General features: G+C 46.3%; 1 protein-coding gene across 1 annotated transcript in view; it reads right to left on the bottom strand.

The window, feature by feature from the left end:
* TMEM120B (transmembrane protein 120B) overlaps positions 1-13,849 on the bottom strand; it is a 43,560-nt gene extending 29,711 nt beyond the window's left edge. The window contains exon 1 of the mRNA XM_043901919.1: positions 13,625-13,849. Within this exon, the coding sequence (XP_043757854.1) occupies positions 13,625-13,693 (69 nt within the window). The 5' untranslated portion in view covers positions 13,694-13,849. The remainder of the gene's footprint in view (positions 1-13,624) is intronic.
* Positions 13,850-14,057: the final 208 nt, after the last annotated feature.

The following is a 14,057-nucleotide window of genomic DNA, read 5'->3' as shown; positions in this document are numbered from 1 at the left end:
ATGAATGGATAAAGATGTGGTACACACACACACACACACACACACACACACACACGAATACTATGCAGCCATAAAAAAAGAATGACATTTTTGCCATGGATGGACTTGGAGGGCATTATGCTTAGTAATATGTCAGACAGAGAAAGAGAAATGCTATATGATATCACTTGTATGTGGAATATAAAAAATACAACAAACTAGTGAATATAACAAAAAAGAAACAGACTCACAAAGAACAAACTAGTAGTTACCAGTGGGGAGAGAAAAGGGGGAGGGGGCAATACAGGGGTAGGGGGATTGAGATACAAACTACTCTACATAAAATAAATAAGCTATAAGGATATACTGTACAGCACAGGGAATATAGCCAACATTTTATCAAAAATAAAATATAACCTTTAAAAACTGTGAATCACTATATTATACACCTAAAACATATAATATGTCAACTTTATCTCAATTTTTTAAAAATGGCAGAACTGACACTATATCATTTCTGAGAAAAACTCACAGAGGGCCATAGGGTTTGCACCTTATTTGCTGGAACACTAGCTTCTGGAACAAAAAGTTCCATGACTGAGGCCACCATGCTGCGTGGAAACCCTAACCACACAGAGAAGCCACATGACGGCAGTCTGATCAACAGCCACAACTAAGATAAATCTTGTCATTCAGTTCAGGCAGATATGAGGGTCAAGAAACCTACAGATAATTCCAGCCCCAACCATTTGCATCTTTCCAGCTAAGGCCTCTGACCTCGTGGAATACAGTCAAGCCATCCCCACCATGCCCTGCCTAAATTCCTGACTCCCAGAATCCTTGAGCAAAATGCAATTACTGTTGCTTTATGCCAATGGATAACTGGAACACTCAGCACCCGTCTGAACTACTATGTGAGAAAGGAAGACGCTATCTCATTTAAACCATTTTATTAGGTGATCTCTTGCTACAGCAGCATAGCTTATACCCTAAAGCACACACTTTTGATTTTTTTTAAATATACTAACAGTATCAGAATATAGATACGATTTCACAACCTTCTTTTCTCACTCAATAATATGTCTTATAGATCTACCCACACAAGAATACATACATAGGGACTTCCCTGGTGGCTAAGACTCCACACTCTCAACACAGGGGGCCCAGGTTTGATCCGGGGTCAGGGAACTAGGTCCCACATGCCACAACTAAGATTTCACATGCCACAACGAAGATCAAAGATCCCGTGTGCCACAACTAAGACTGGCAGAGGCAAATTAATTAATTAAAAAGAAGAAGAAAAAAAGAAGAATATACAGATGTGCTTCATTTTCAGTCCAGTTCAGTACTTCATGCTATGAACATACAACAGCTTATGTAGCCATTTTCCTATCACTGGATACTTAGGTTGTTTCCAGTCTCTGACAATAACCAACAATGCAACAGTGATTAATATCCTTGCACAGTCTCCTTGGGCACACACACAAGTGTCTCTGGGGAAGAGAAGTGGAATTGCTGGGTCATAGGGTACAGGCTTGTTTTTACGTTTAACCTATCTTGGCAAACTGCCCCCAGAGTGGCTGTGCCAATTTATGCTCCCACCCACAGCATATGACAGCTGCCCACACTTCACCAACTCTCAGTGCTATCCCCACTGACTTTCTTAAAGGCGCTTCCTAATGCCTGCATGGGCTTCCCAGGTGGTGTAGTGGTAAAAGAACCCGCCTGCCAATGCAGGTAGACCTAAGAGATGCGGCTTCGATTCCTGGGTCGGGAAGATCCCCTGAAGAAGGAAATGGCAACCCACTCCAGGATTCTTGCCTGGAGAATTCCATGGACAAAGGAGCCTGGCAGGCTACAGTCCATAGGGTTGCACAGAGTCAGACATGGCTGAAGCTACTTAGCACACACACATGCAATGCTCCATACTTCACCCAATGCTGAAGCTCCAATACTTTGGCCCCCTGATGTGAAGAGCTGTCTCATTGGAAAAGACCCTGATGCTAGGAAAGATTGAAGGCAGGAGGAGAAGGGGGCAACAGAGGATAACATGGTTGGATGGCATCACCGACTCAATGAAAATGAGTTTGAGCAAACTCTGGGAGATAGTGAAGGACAGGGAAGCCTGGTGTACTGTAGTCCATGGGGTTGCAAAGAGTCAGACACAACTTAGCGACTAAACAATAATGCTCCACTGGTGGTATTTTCTGCCCACTCTTAAAATATCAGACTGAAGTCCATGGTCCTTCTCATAATTGTGTCCCCAGGCACATACGGTCATTCCTGACTCCTAACAGTTCTCTGTCTTTCTCTCTGCCATTGGCTAGAGCCACTTCCTAGGGGAGATCTGATACTGGAGACCACACCTCCTGTCCACCCTGTCCTCGGCCCCAGGATCAGCATTTGTCAGCCTCGAGGACAACGTGAAGTGGAAACAGACCCTTAGAGTGACACACTCTCTGTTCCCAGGGCATTCCTCACCCACGCCCCGCCTCTGCTGATTCCATCTTGTGCCAGTCACACAAGCAGCAGGGAAGATTATCAATTCATCTCTTGGATTCTGTCCTTTTTCCAGACAGTTGTCTCTCAGTCTTTTTTCAACTGTGGTAAAATATATATAAAACTTACCATGTTAATCATTAACATTTTTCTAATTGCAATAAAATACACATAAAACTTACCACCTTAACCATTTTATGTGTACAACTCAGTGACATCAAATATGTTCACATTATTTGCCATCCATCTCCAGAACTTTTTCAACATCTCAACTAAAACTCTCAACCTGTGACCCAGTAACTCAGTTTCCTGTTCCCCTCAGCCCCTGACAACCACCACTCTATTTTCTTCTTTATTTATTTTTGGCTTTGCTGGGTCTTCACTGTTTTGAACAGGCTTTCTCTAACTGTGGCAAGCAGGGACTACTCTTCGTTGCAGTGCTCAGGCTTCTCATTGCGATGGCCTCTCCTGTTATGGAGCACAGGTTCTAGGCAACTGGGCTTCAGTAGTTGCAGCTCGTGGGCTCAGTAGTTACAACTCGAGGGCTTAGTTGCTCTGAGGCTGTGGGATCTTCCCAGAACAGAGATCAAACCCGTGTCTCCTGTGTTGGCAAGTGGATTCTCACCCACTGTGCCACCAGGGAAGTCCTCTACCACTCTACTTTCTACTTCTATGAATTTGACTCCTCTAAGTACCTCATATAAGTTGACTCATACAGTATTTATATTTTTGTGCCTGACATTTAAACACAGCATAATGTCTTCAAGGTCCATCCACACTGCAGAACATATCAGACGCTCCTTTCTCTTTAAGGCTAAACAATATCCCACAGTAAGTATATACCACATTTTATCCACCCATCTGTCGATGCACACCTGGGTTGCTTCCATCTTTTGGATATTGTGAATAATGTTACTATGAACATGGATGTACAAATATTTGTTCGAGTCCCTGCTTTTAATTCTTTGGGATATGTGTGTGTGTGTGTGTGTGTGTGTGTGTATTCAGAAGCAGAATTTCTGGATCATATGGTAATTAATCACACGGCTTAATTTTTTTTAAAGAACTGCCATATCATTTTCCAGAGAGGCTGAACCATTTCATGACAGCTGTCTCTTGATGGGACTGTCTTTGCGGTGTTTCTGGGAGAGGGCGGGGGTGGGGGGTGAGGAACACAATTCCTGTCTTCCCTCAGAGACCCTGCCCTCCACTCGTGAGGCTATCTCCAGAAAACCCTCAACTGGACGTGTGCTTTGAGATGCTTTTTCCAGGAGTGAGCCACACAGAGGCAAGCCAATCCTGCCTTTCAACCAACCAGTCCCTATGGTCTTGAACGCAACTAGTCGCCAGATGGAAGCCTTCTGTTGTTTTTGCCAGCTCGGCAGCTATTCCCTTTCTGGTTAATTCCCTGCAATTTCTTTGGAGATCCTCCCTCCCTGACAGTGAGATCTGGCTAGGAACAGAGTGGACCTTGCCCCAGGTTCCAGGGCAAATGACCCAGGCCTGGCCAATCAGAACATCACCCTCTTGACCCAGCTGGTTGACTCAGGGACGAGCATTCAAAACCAGCCACACTCAGCTGTGGGACTTTCTATCAGAACTGCTGGAAAAAAGGGGAAAAAAAAGAAACTTTTTTTGCCACTCATTTTGAAGGTAGCAGGATATGAGCCCAGAGCTAATGGGGCTGCCAGTAGCTGCCTGGGAATGAACCCAACTGTGAGGAAAACAGGATGGAGGGGTAAACTGAGCCCTGATGGTTTCATTTAAGCTCCTGGATCAGCTTATATCTGAAGGGGGCACACCTTTGAGGTCCTAATTAATGTAAGTGAACAAACGCCGTTTTATTCTGTTTGGCTTTGCCAATTTGGGTTGAGTGTCTCCATTTAAGAGGCCAGTGTCAGGGACTTCCCTGGTGGTCCACTGACTAAGACTTTGCACTTCCAATGCAGGGGGTCCAGGTTCGATCCCCAGGCAGGGAACTAGACCCCATTTGCTGCAATTAAAAGTTTGCATGCACAACTACAGATCCCACGTGCAGAAAGGAAGACAATATCCCACATGCCACAACTAAGACCCAGTACAGTCAAAATTAATTAGCTAATTTAAAAACAAGGCAGGGGTCAGAATCTAGGTTAATATGCCAAAGAACAGAGCCTCCCTTCTGGGAAAAGTTAACCACACCAGGTAAGAAGAGAAGCCATAAATCTTGGACTCATTACCAAGCTCTTGCCCTGGACACTGTCATCGTAAAGGTGCCAAAAACTTAAGAGCTTGATGGATAAATCCTTCATCAAGCCAGTAACTAAACAGGCACTTTAAAATGCGTATCTCTGAACAACCAAACTGGGTGTTTTTCTACCAAAGCAAGAACCTAAACCATTATTTTTTAACAATTTTATTGGGGTATAACTTACATGTCATAAAATTCTCATTTTAAGTGTACAATTAAGTGATTTTCATACATTTATCAAGTTGTGCAACTATTACCACGTCCAGTTTCAGAACTTTCCATCACCCAATAAGGTCTCTAGTGTTTATCCACACTCACTCCCCACTCTTCCTTCCTCCCCACTCCTGGCAACCACTAACCCACCTTCTGACCCTATAGATTTGTCTTTTCTGGGTATTTCATATCAATGGAATCATATAATATGCAGTTTTGTGTCTGGTTCTTTCACATAGAATAGTGTTTTTGAGATGTATTTCTGTTGCAGCATGTATCCACTTTTTTATTGTACCTCAGCATTTATACCGTATTTTGTTTATTCATCTACCAGTTGTTGGATATTTAGGTTATTTCCAGTCTTTGGCGATTACGAATAAGGCTGTCATGCACATTCGTGCACAAGTCTTGGTAGTAGATATATATTTCAACTTCTTTTGGTTAGATACCTAGGAATGAAACTGCTGGGTCATATGGTACATGTACGTTTGCCAACTTTCAAAGAAAATGCCAAAATACCAAACCACTATTTTTATTTCTAAACTTGGCAGCAGTGGGACTTTCCTGGTGGTCTAGTGGCTAAGACTCTGCACTCCCAATGCAAGGGGCCCAGGGCTCAATCCCTGGTCGGGGAATTAGATACCATATGCTACAACGGAAAGACCCTGCATGCTGCAAGTAAGACTCAGCGCAGACAAATAAATAAATAAGAAATATAATTTAAAGTAAATAAACTTGGCAGCAGTGGACTGAAGCAAAGGAGCACACTCACCAAAAACTGGGAGTCAGGTGTATGCACCCAATGCACAGAGTACCAGCTTACAGAGCAGATGACTGACTCCCACTGCAAGTTGCTACCTCCAAAAATAACCCGGAGTGCTGGGGGCACCCGAGCAGACAGGCAGCTGGGAAAGAAAGGACTCTGTTCTGCTGCTCAGAGCAAGTCCCAACCCCCAGCTGTCTAGCTCAAGACCAAGCAAAGGAAAGAGAGACTGACTTGATAAAATACCTAAAGATAGAGCTTTGGGGTGGGGGGTGGGGAAGGATAGTTACAAGGCAAACACTGCCAGGAAACAATCAAATGCTGACTGTATAAATGTAATAAAAATCCCCAAGAGAAAGTACAAGCACTGTATACTGCTCGGTTCTTCAGTAAATGAAATTTGCATGGTCATAATCACATAAATGACTGAGTCTTTTTTTTTTTTGGTTTTTTTTTTAGCTACACCTCTCGGTATGTGGAATCTTAGTTCCCCAACCAGATGCTGAACCCGTGCCCCCTGCAGTGGAAGCGCTGAGTCTTAATCACTGGACCTCAGGGAAGTCCCACTGAGCCTATTTTTATGAATAAGCCTTTTGGTACTGTTAGGTAGCTTTTTGGTCTCCTGCTCATTTGATTATGAAATATTTCAGGCATATTGAAAAAGACAGAAAATCCTTAATAGAAAATAAACAACATTAATACCCACATTTCTCACTCTCAGTTTAAGAACTAATAGTGCACAAATTGTTGAAAGCCCCTACGTATTCTTCCTACATAGCATTCCCATCCTCTGCCCCCAGTGAGAGGAACCCCTAGGCTGGTTATTTCCACCCCCAAGCCCACCGCAGATCAATCCTGTCTTCTTCTGTGCCCTGGAGAGGTTGACCCCTACGGACTGCATCTCCTGGGCTCCCTTGCCCTGCCTCCTACTTAGCCAATGGGGGATGCCAGGACAGAAGACTGGGGGTGGGAGGAGAGGCAGACTGGAGTATTGGTTCCCCTGCCTCCTCCTCACTTTACTAGGCTTTTGATGCTACAGCTCCAATCCTGCAGCTCTCCTTACCCTGCAACAAGCTCCAGTGACTGCCCCTTCCCTCTGTCCCTTAAGTATTAAGATGGTCCCAACTCCAGGGGCCTTGTTGTGTCCAACTCTTGGCAACCACATGGACTGTAGCCCGCCAGCCTCCTCTGTCCATGGAATTCTCCAGGCAAGAATACTGGAGTGGGAAGCCATTCCCTTTTCTAGGGGATCTTTCTGTCTCAGGCATTGAACCTGGGTCTGTCGCATTGCAGGCAGATTCTTCACTATCTGAGCCACCAGGGAAACCCCTTTAAACCGCCACACCTCTGTAAATAGCCTCGTCCTTAAACTCTTTTCAGAGAGATCCATCAGGAAGAGTCATTTGCTTCTTGCTTAGGGCCCTGCCCAAATCTCCATTCTACTGAATCTGACCCATATCACTCCCTTGCAAAAGTCTGAATTTGTACTGTATAGACATGTATCAGTAAGCAGAACATAAGTGTTGTTTTGAATGCTTTAAACTTTATTATACATGTCATACTATATATACCCGCTTAGCAACTTTTCACTCAATGTTGCTTTTCTCTTTAAAACATTTACCCATGTTGATACATATGGTTCTAGTTTATTCATTCTGATCTTCATACCACACTCTACGGATGTTCAGTGGAATTATCCATCTTGATGGACAGTTAGGTTTCCAGATTTTAGCTGTTACAGAATGCTTATACACATTTCCTATTTGACTTTTTAACTATGTGGCTATGTATTACTTATAAAAATATATGATAGATCAGAGACAGAGAGAGACAGACACACACTAACATTGGCCCCGTTAGCTGGGATGCCCATAGCTCCTTTTCCACATATCTGATTGCCATTCCTTTTATGCCATGTACAGGAGACACAAACAGTTGAGTTTCCGTTGAAGGATTTGGAGATCTGCCACCTCTCCTGTCCTCTGAGGCCACAAACTCTGCCCCAGTGGGAAGATGAGGTTAATGATTCCAGGTCCCAGCACGGCTGTGACACATCTGGAGATGCCCTCTTAACATAACTTGACCGAGTCACAAAACCTGAGTCAATATTTATTGCAAGAATTGATGGCAATGAGACTTCCCTGGTGGTCCAGTGGTTAAGGCTCTGTACTGTCACTACAATGGGAATGGGTTTAATACTTGGTCAGGGAACTAAGCTCCCATATGGCATGGCTAAAAAAAAAAAAAAAAATTGCCAGAATGGAATCATGTGCCATTTTCAGACAGGGCTCTGGCCTAGGAGCACTGCAAGCTGGTGGACAGCCCAGTAGATTGCCGAAGAGTCATGGCCACCACAAAAACGTGGTGGCTGATAGTTGGGGCTGGTGCTAAGTTTTCAAGAGATTGCATTTATACAGTTCTGTTTCTAAGGAATTGACTTCAAACAAAGATTTCTGAATGCTGAGTATACTGAACTAAGACTCACTGCCAGTGGAAACACTACAAAGATGACAAGTTGACTTCACCTAAACTGTATCAGTTCTACACTGGGAAAGATTCTGAGTCATGTGCCAGGATCAATTAGTAATGTCTGTTATAAGAACAGTAGGTGGAGGTATAGGCAAGCATGTCAGGCATTTGGGAGGCAGGTGACATAAAAATTAAGTGATTAGGCTTGAGACTCAGACTGACTTCACGGGTACAATCTGCCACTTCTTAGTTTCCTCAATTGTGAAAGAGATAGGGCATGAGATATATGTACTAGGCTATATGCTGGTATTTTTAAATCAGTTTTATAGGCATAATTTACATACCAATTCACCAATTTTCAGGTGTACAATTTAATGAATTTCATTATTAGGCAAATATATACAGTTGTGTAACCACCACCACAATGAAGATATAAAACAAAGGTTCCCTAACTTTGTTGGTTTACCACACCCTTAGTGTCTCTTTCACAGGGTCCTTAGGCCAAATAATTGGAAGAAGAAGTGAAAGTGAAGTCATTCGGTCGTGTCCAACTCTTTGTGACCCCATGGACTGTAGCCTGCCAGGCTCCTCTGCCCATGGGGATTCTCCAGGCAAGAATACTGGAGTGGGTTGCCATTTCCTTCTCCAGGGGATCTTCCCGACCTAGGGATCGAACCTGGGTCTCCCACATTGCAGGCAGAATCTGCACCCTCTGAGCCACTACGGAAGCCAAATAATTGAAAAGTATCTATGTCCTAACAACTCAGTAGCCTCTTGGAGAAAAGAGAATATGCAGAAATTGACAAGGGTATTTTTATTTCATTTTGAAGTAACCAAAATTATATATGGACGTGTATGCCTGTCAGAGTCGGACACGACTGAGCGACTAAACTGAACTCAACTGATGCCTGTCAGGCTCTGCACAAATTCTCAAACCTTAGGAATAGACTGGACACTGTCACCCTCATTTCTTGTTCTAAATTGATTTTCACATAGTACTTGTTTTTAATCAGCAAAAACCCAACTTCACAAAGATATGACATCATTAAAAAGAATGTAGCATAATCTAATGTGTAGCTGTGAACTACTCCATTAGCAGTTTAAGCGGCGCGTGACAGATGTCATTGTCTTTCTCTTGAAAATTTAAATTATCCCATAGTGCCCCTGTGAGCTTGCTGCAGCTCCTTGGAGGTGACTTAACACAGTTGGTGAAACACAGATATAGACTGTTTCCACAATATTACTCCTAAAAAGATAGCTGTCTGGCATCCTTCTCTGTTTTTGTTTTTTTTAACTACCAGTACTTTGATTTTCCTTCATGGGACCACCCCTCTCCCACTGTTATTTCATGTGGTTTGAGCAGCAGTCATCCCAGCCCTGGGCAACAGGGGAGACATGTTAACCAAGACCCAGCCAGCCAATCAGTGACTCAGGATCTGGTTATGGGATAATCACATGACCCAGGTAGGGCCAATGAGAGTCAGCCCTGGGACTCCAGCTAGAATTACAGGGGAAAGATGTTCGTTTCTGAGGTTTGCTCAGCTGGTAGATGTCAGCCTGGGGCTGTCAAAGCTCATCTTTGCCACAACATGGGAGAGACTGTTGAGAAGGAAGCTGACACAGAGGACACAGACACACATGCACATGTAAACATCATTGGAGAACCTGGATCCAGCCCTGCCTGAAGCCATTTGCCACTGGACTTCCCAATACATGAGCCAATAAACTATTTTGATTTTTTTGGCTTAAAACTGGTTGAATTGGATTTCTGCCACTTACTACTAAGAACCCTTACTAATGCTTCATGTTAAAGCACCAGAGAAACAAAATTAGTCCCCACAAGTCCAAAAGTTTCCTTCTAAAGCCAAGGGTCTCAGGATACTTTTGGAGCTCAACCCAAAAAATACCTGATAGAAACAGCGGGCCTGGGGTCAAATTCTGGCTCCATGAATTTCAAATTACATAACATCTCTCAGCCTCAGTCTCATCTATAAAGCCAGGTTGTTGTTTAGATTAAATGGAATAATCCAAGTATCATACAGTTAGTTCTTATTGTTGCTGCTATTACTGTCAGCCTTTGTTTGGTAGATAAAGAAACTCAAGTTCAGAGAAGCAGCTTGCTAAAGGTCAGATGCTAGACAGCAGCAGAATTCAGTCCTGAACCCAAGAATTCTGACTCCCTTGTCTAGAGTTCTTTCCACACAACCCACTTCTAGGGGAAAAGAGGCCTAGAAAGTAAGGCAAGATGTGAGAGAAACAAAAGTACCCAGGGCACAGACCTGCCTTGAGCAGTGGTTAAGAGTTCAGACTCTGGGGACTTCCCCGGCAGTCCAGTGGTTAAGACTCCACACTCCCAATGCAGGGGGCACCAGTTCAATACCTAGTGTGGGAACTACGATCCTGTGCATGGCCTAAATAAATAAAAAAATTTTTTGAAGAGTAAGACGTTGATGTTCACCTGCCTGGATTTGAATCCTGACTCTAGTACTTATACTTCGGGGTTTATTTTTCACTCTGTAAGATGGGTATAACAGGCTCTATTTCAGAGGGTTTTAATTAAATAATATTGATCTTCCTGCTTCCAGCCTGTCCCCCTCATGCCTATTCTATACACAGCAGCCAAAGGAATGCCCATTTCATTGGTAATAAAAACCAAAAATCTCTGTAATGTCCTGCCAGGCCCCTGCATTTCCGAGAGGTCAGGGTAAGGGAAAGGCCTCTTCGGGCTACCCCCTTCCTGGGTGCAGAGGGATGAGGTCAGGTTTCCAGAGAGGTAAGACAAGAAAGGCTCATTAAATCACCTGCCACCATGTCTGTAAGTGACCTTCTGCGGTCACACCACAGGCCACAGGGCCAAACATGCGCCAGTCTCAGACTAATGCTCAATCAGCCAGCACACCCGAAACCCCAACCAGCCAAAACCAAAGTCCTCATAGCAACTCAGCCTTGCCCCTGAGTCCAGGGAGGCCCTGGCAGATGTAAATCACAGACAAAAGAACAAAGATCCTTTCCCCTAGAAAGTGCCAGAGATTTTGACATTTTAGGGGTTGTGGGGGGGATTCCAGAAATCTTTCAAATCCTATTGGGTCTGAAATTAGATTTCCTCTTTCCTCCTTCCACTGGCAAAAGGGAAGTAGAGGTAAAACACAGAGATATTCTACATCATCCCAAGAAAGACAATCAGAGAGATACGAACATAAAACCCACAAATCCCAGATTCTGAAGCAGATATAGGTGAAGTAAGATAGACTGGGGTTTTCTGATGGGAGAAAAAGACCCTTCCTATCATTAACCTTTTTAGTTCCAGTCAGCACCGAGCCCCCACCCTGTATACCTGTTGTGACCTCCTTGCTCCCCGACAAATGTCTCATATTTGAAAGTTCACCCAACACACACACAACGACAACGTACACTCTACTTATTACATGCCTATTTCCAGAGATGTTCACCTCAGGAGTTCGGAGTTCTCACGCGTATTATGGGGGGTGAGGGGAGGGATAAGAAGTCGGACCTAGTCCATTCCACTTGCCCCAATGCTGAAGACCTGAGCAAGGGACATCACGGTTTCTACCCAGTCAGTTCTTCTACAACCCTTGCTGTGTACCAGGGGACACAATCCAGGATTCATTTCCAATTCCTCTCTGTCCCCCACACACTTGAGCCCCAGAGACACCAAGTAAGAACATAACAACAAATCAAACGTCTCCTTTGCAACCTCTGCCTGCCAAGACTAGCTATCTAATTGCTGTTAATTGCATTAATTGTGTAGCTCTGAAGAGTTAAGACTCTTCCTTCTAGCTGAAAGCAGGGTCAAGGAAAGGAATTATGAACAACAAAAGCTCCACACAGCAAAACTCTTCTCTCACGCCCGACCCTAACACCCTCCATGGCTCCACAGTTGGACATAACTGAGAGCCCAGCAGGACAAAGCGGTGAGAAGCAGCTGAGTGGGGACTTCCCTGGTGGTCCAAGGGTTAAGACTCCTCGCTCCCAAGGCAGGGGGCCTGGGTTCAGTCCCTGATTGGGGAACTAGATCCCACGAGCCACAACTAAAGATCCCCCACATACTGCAATGAAGACTGAAGATCCTGAGTGCTGCAATTAAGACTTGGCACAGCCAAAATAAAGATAAATACTGAGAAAAAAAAAAGAAGTAGCTGACTCTTCTCCACGGCAGGAGAGCCAGAAGGGTCCCCTGGGAACCAGTTCTGGTACCTTACTCTCTGCTCACACCTAAAACAGCACCCCTCTCCCTGCCTGGTCTCCCCAGCACCCCTTCTCTATGCTTCCGGACCTATGACCCATCTTCCCTCTAGATGGCTCTGGAAAGGCCCATCACAGACACCCTTCCGCATCTCCCCTCCCTCCCCTACTCTGGACACAGTAAGAGGCTAACCAAACTGCAGACAAGAGCTTCATGGACAAGCAAAATGTCACTGCTCCCTGCTGAGACTAGGCAGAAGTGGGCTGGGGGTGTTTCATGTCATTTCAGGCAAACAGAGCCCAACTCTGGGGAAAAACAAACACAGTCCGGTAGCCTGGGAGGGAACAGCCCCATCTCCCATAAAAAGATCCAGGCATCTCTTTTAGCCAACCCCAAGATTTCCAGAGACCTCTCTAGTCATCAGGATAGGCAGCTGAGGCCTCTGTGAACCTCCTATCAGGAACAACTCCTCCTGCCAGGGACCCTGCAGCAGCAATGCCAATGCTGTTCTTTCAAGGGGCCTCTCTTACACCCGACCTCACCCCACCCAGCATAAGGCTCTGGGCCAAGGGTGAGGGCTGGGAGCAGCCTCTATATCACTGGGAGGCAACCCAGCTGTCAGAAGTGACAGATGTCATCCACGACGCCAAACTCGGCCTGCAGCAACGTCAGAGACGGGACACAGGAGCCCCAAAGGCTGAGGTCAGGGGTCTCTAACCCCTAAGCAAAGCCTGCGTGTTCAAGGTGAATGACTCCCAAGCACATCTCCCAAAATGGAGCGTCAGAGGAGAGGGCTGACCCGCCACAGCAAAGGGGGAGTGGAGCCGCCAAAACCCGGTGGGCGGCGGTGGGGTTAGGGGAGACCCCTGAGAAGGTAGGCGCTGGGCTTTCTCTTTTGAGTCCCAGAACATACCTGGTCCCTCCGGCCTCCCCCACATGGACATGCCTGGAACTTCCCCTCAGAGGTCACAGATCAACTTTCTGCAGCGAAGGAAGCGCGCGCGGCAAAGAGCCGGTGAGAGGGCGGGGGGGATGGGGGGGCTTCCACCCGGCGCCCCAAGTAGCTGAAAAACTGAAGTCCTGGAAGATGGGAGGGGGCTGGCCCACGCAGACCACCGGCAATCCGCGCCCCCCCTCCGCCGCAGGGCCTGGCCCGGGGCAACCTCTGGGCCTTGATGGTTCCCGCGGCCGGGGCTGGGGGAAGCAGGAAAGGGAATACCCGGCACTTCAGGCAGCAGAGTTTCGGGGCCAGGTGGCCCGGTCCTACCTGCAGTTCCTGAAATTCTCCCTCCAGCTCGTGCCACTCGCGCTCGCAACGCTCCAGCTGGCCGGACATGGTGCAGTGGTGCGAGGCGGCGGCGGCTGCTCCCGCAGCGTGGCGCGGCAAGCCGCCCGCACCCCACGCGTGTCCGCCGGCCGGCCGCCTTCCCAGGCACCAGCTGTTCCTGCGCAGCCCGAGCCACGCGCGCACCTGACGTCACAGCCCTGGCCCCGGCGCCCGCCCCACCCCCTCGCCTGGAGGCAGCCCCCTGCGCATGCGCACGCACCTCCCCGGTCCCGCCCCCGCGCGCCAAGCGCCCGCGAGGGGAATTGTTGTACCTTTGCGGGACTTGGCTGGGTCTCTCTGTGTCCCTTTAGAAATGCTTCGGCCCTTACGGAATCTCTCATGCCTAGCTGGGATGGGGAAGTTGTCCGCAAAC

This window comes from Cervus elaphus, chromosome 5, assembly GCF_910594005.1.
Source record: "Cervus elaphus chromosome 5, mCerEla1.1, whole genome shotgun sequence".
Classification (NCBI taxonomy): domain Eukaryota; kingdom Metazoa; phylum Chordata; class Mammalia; order Artiodactyla; family Cervidae; genus Cervus; species Cervus elaphus.
The sequence above is the reverse complement of the archived record's forward strand: the minus strand, read 5'-3'. Positions and strand labels throughout refer to the sequence as shown.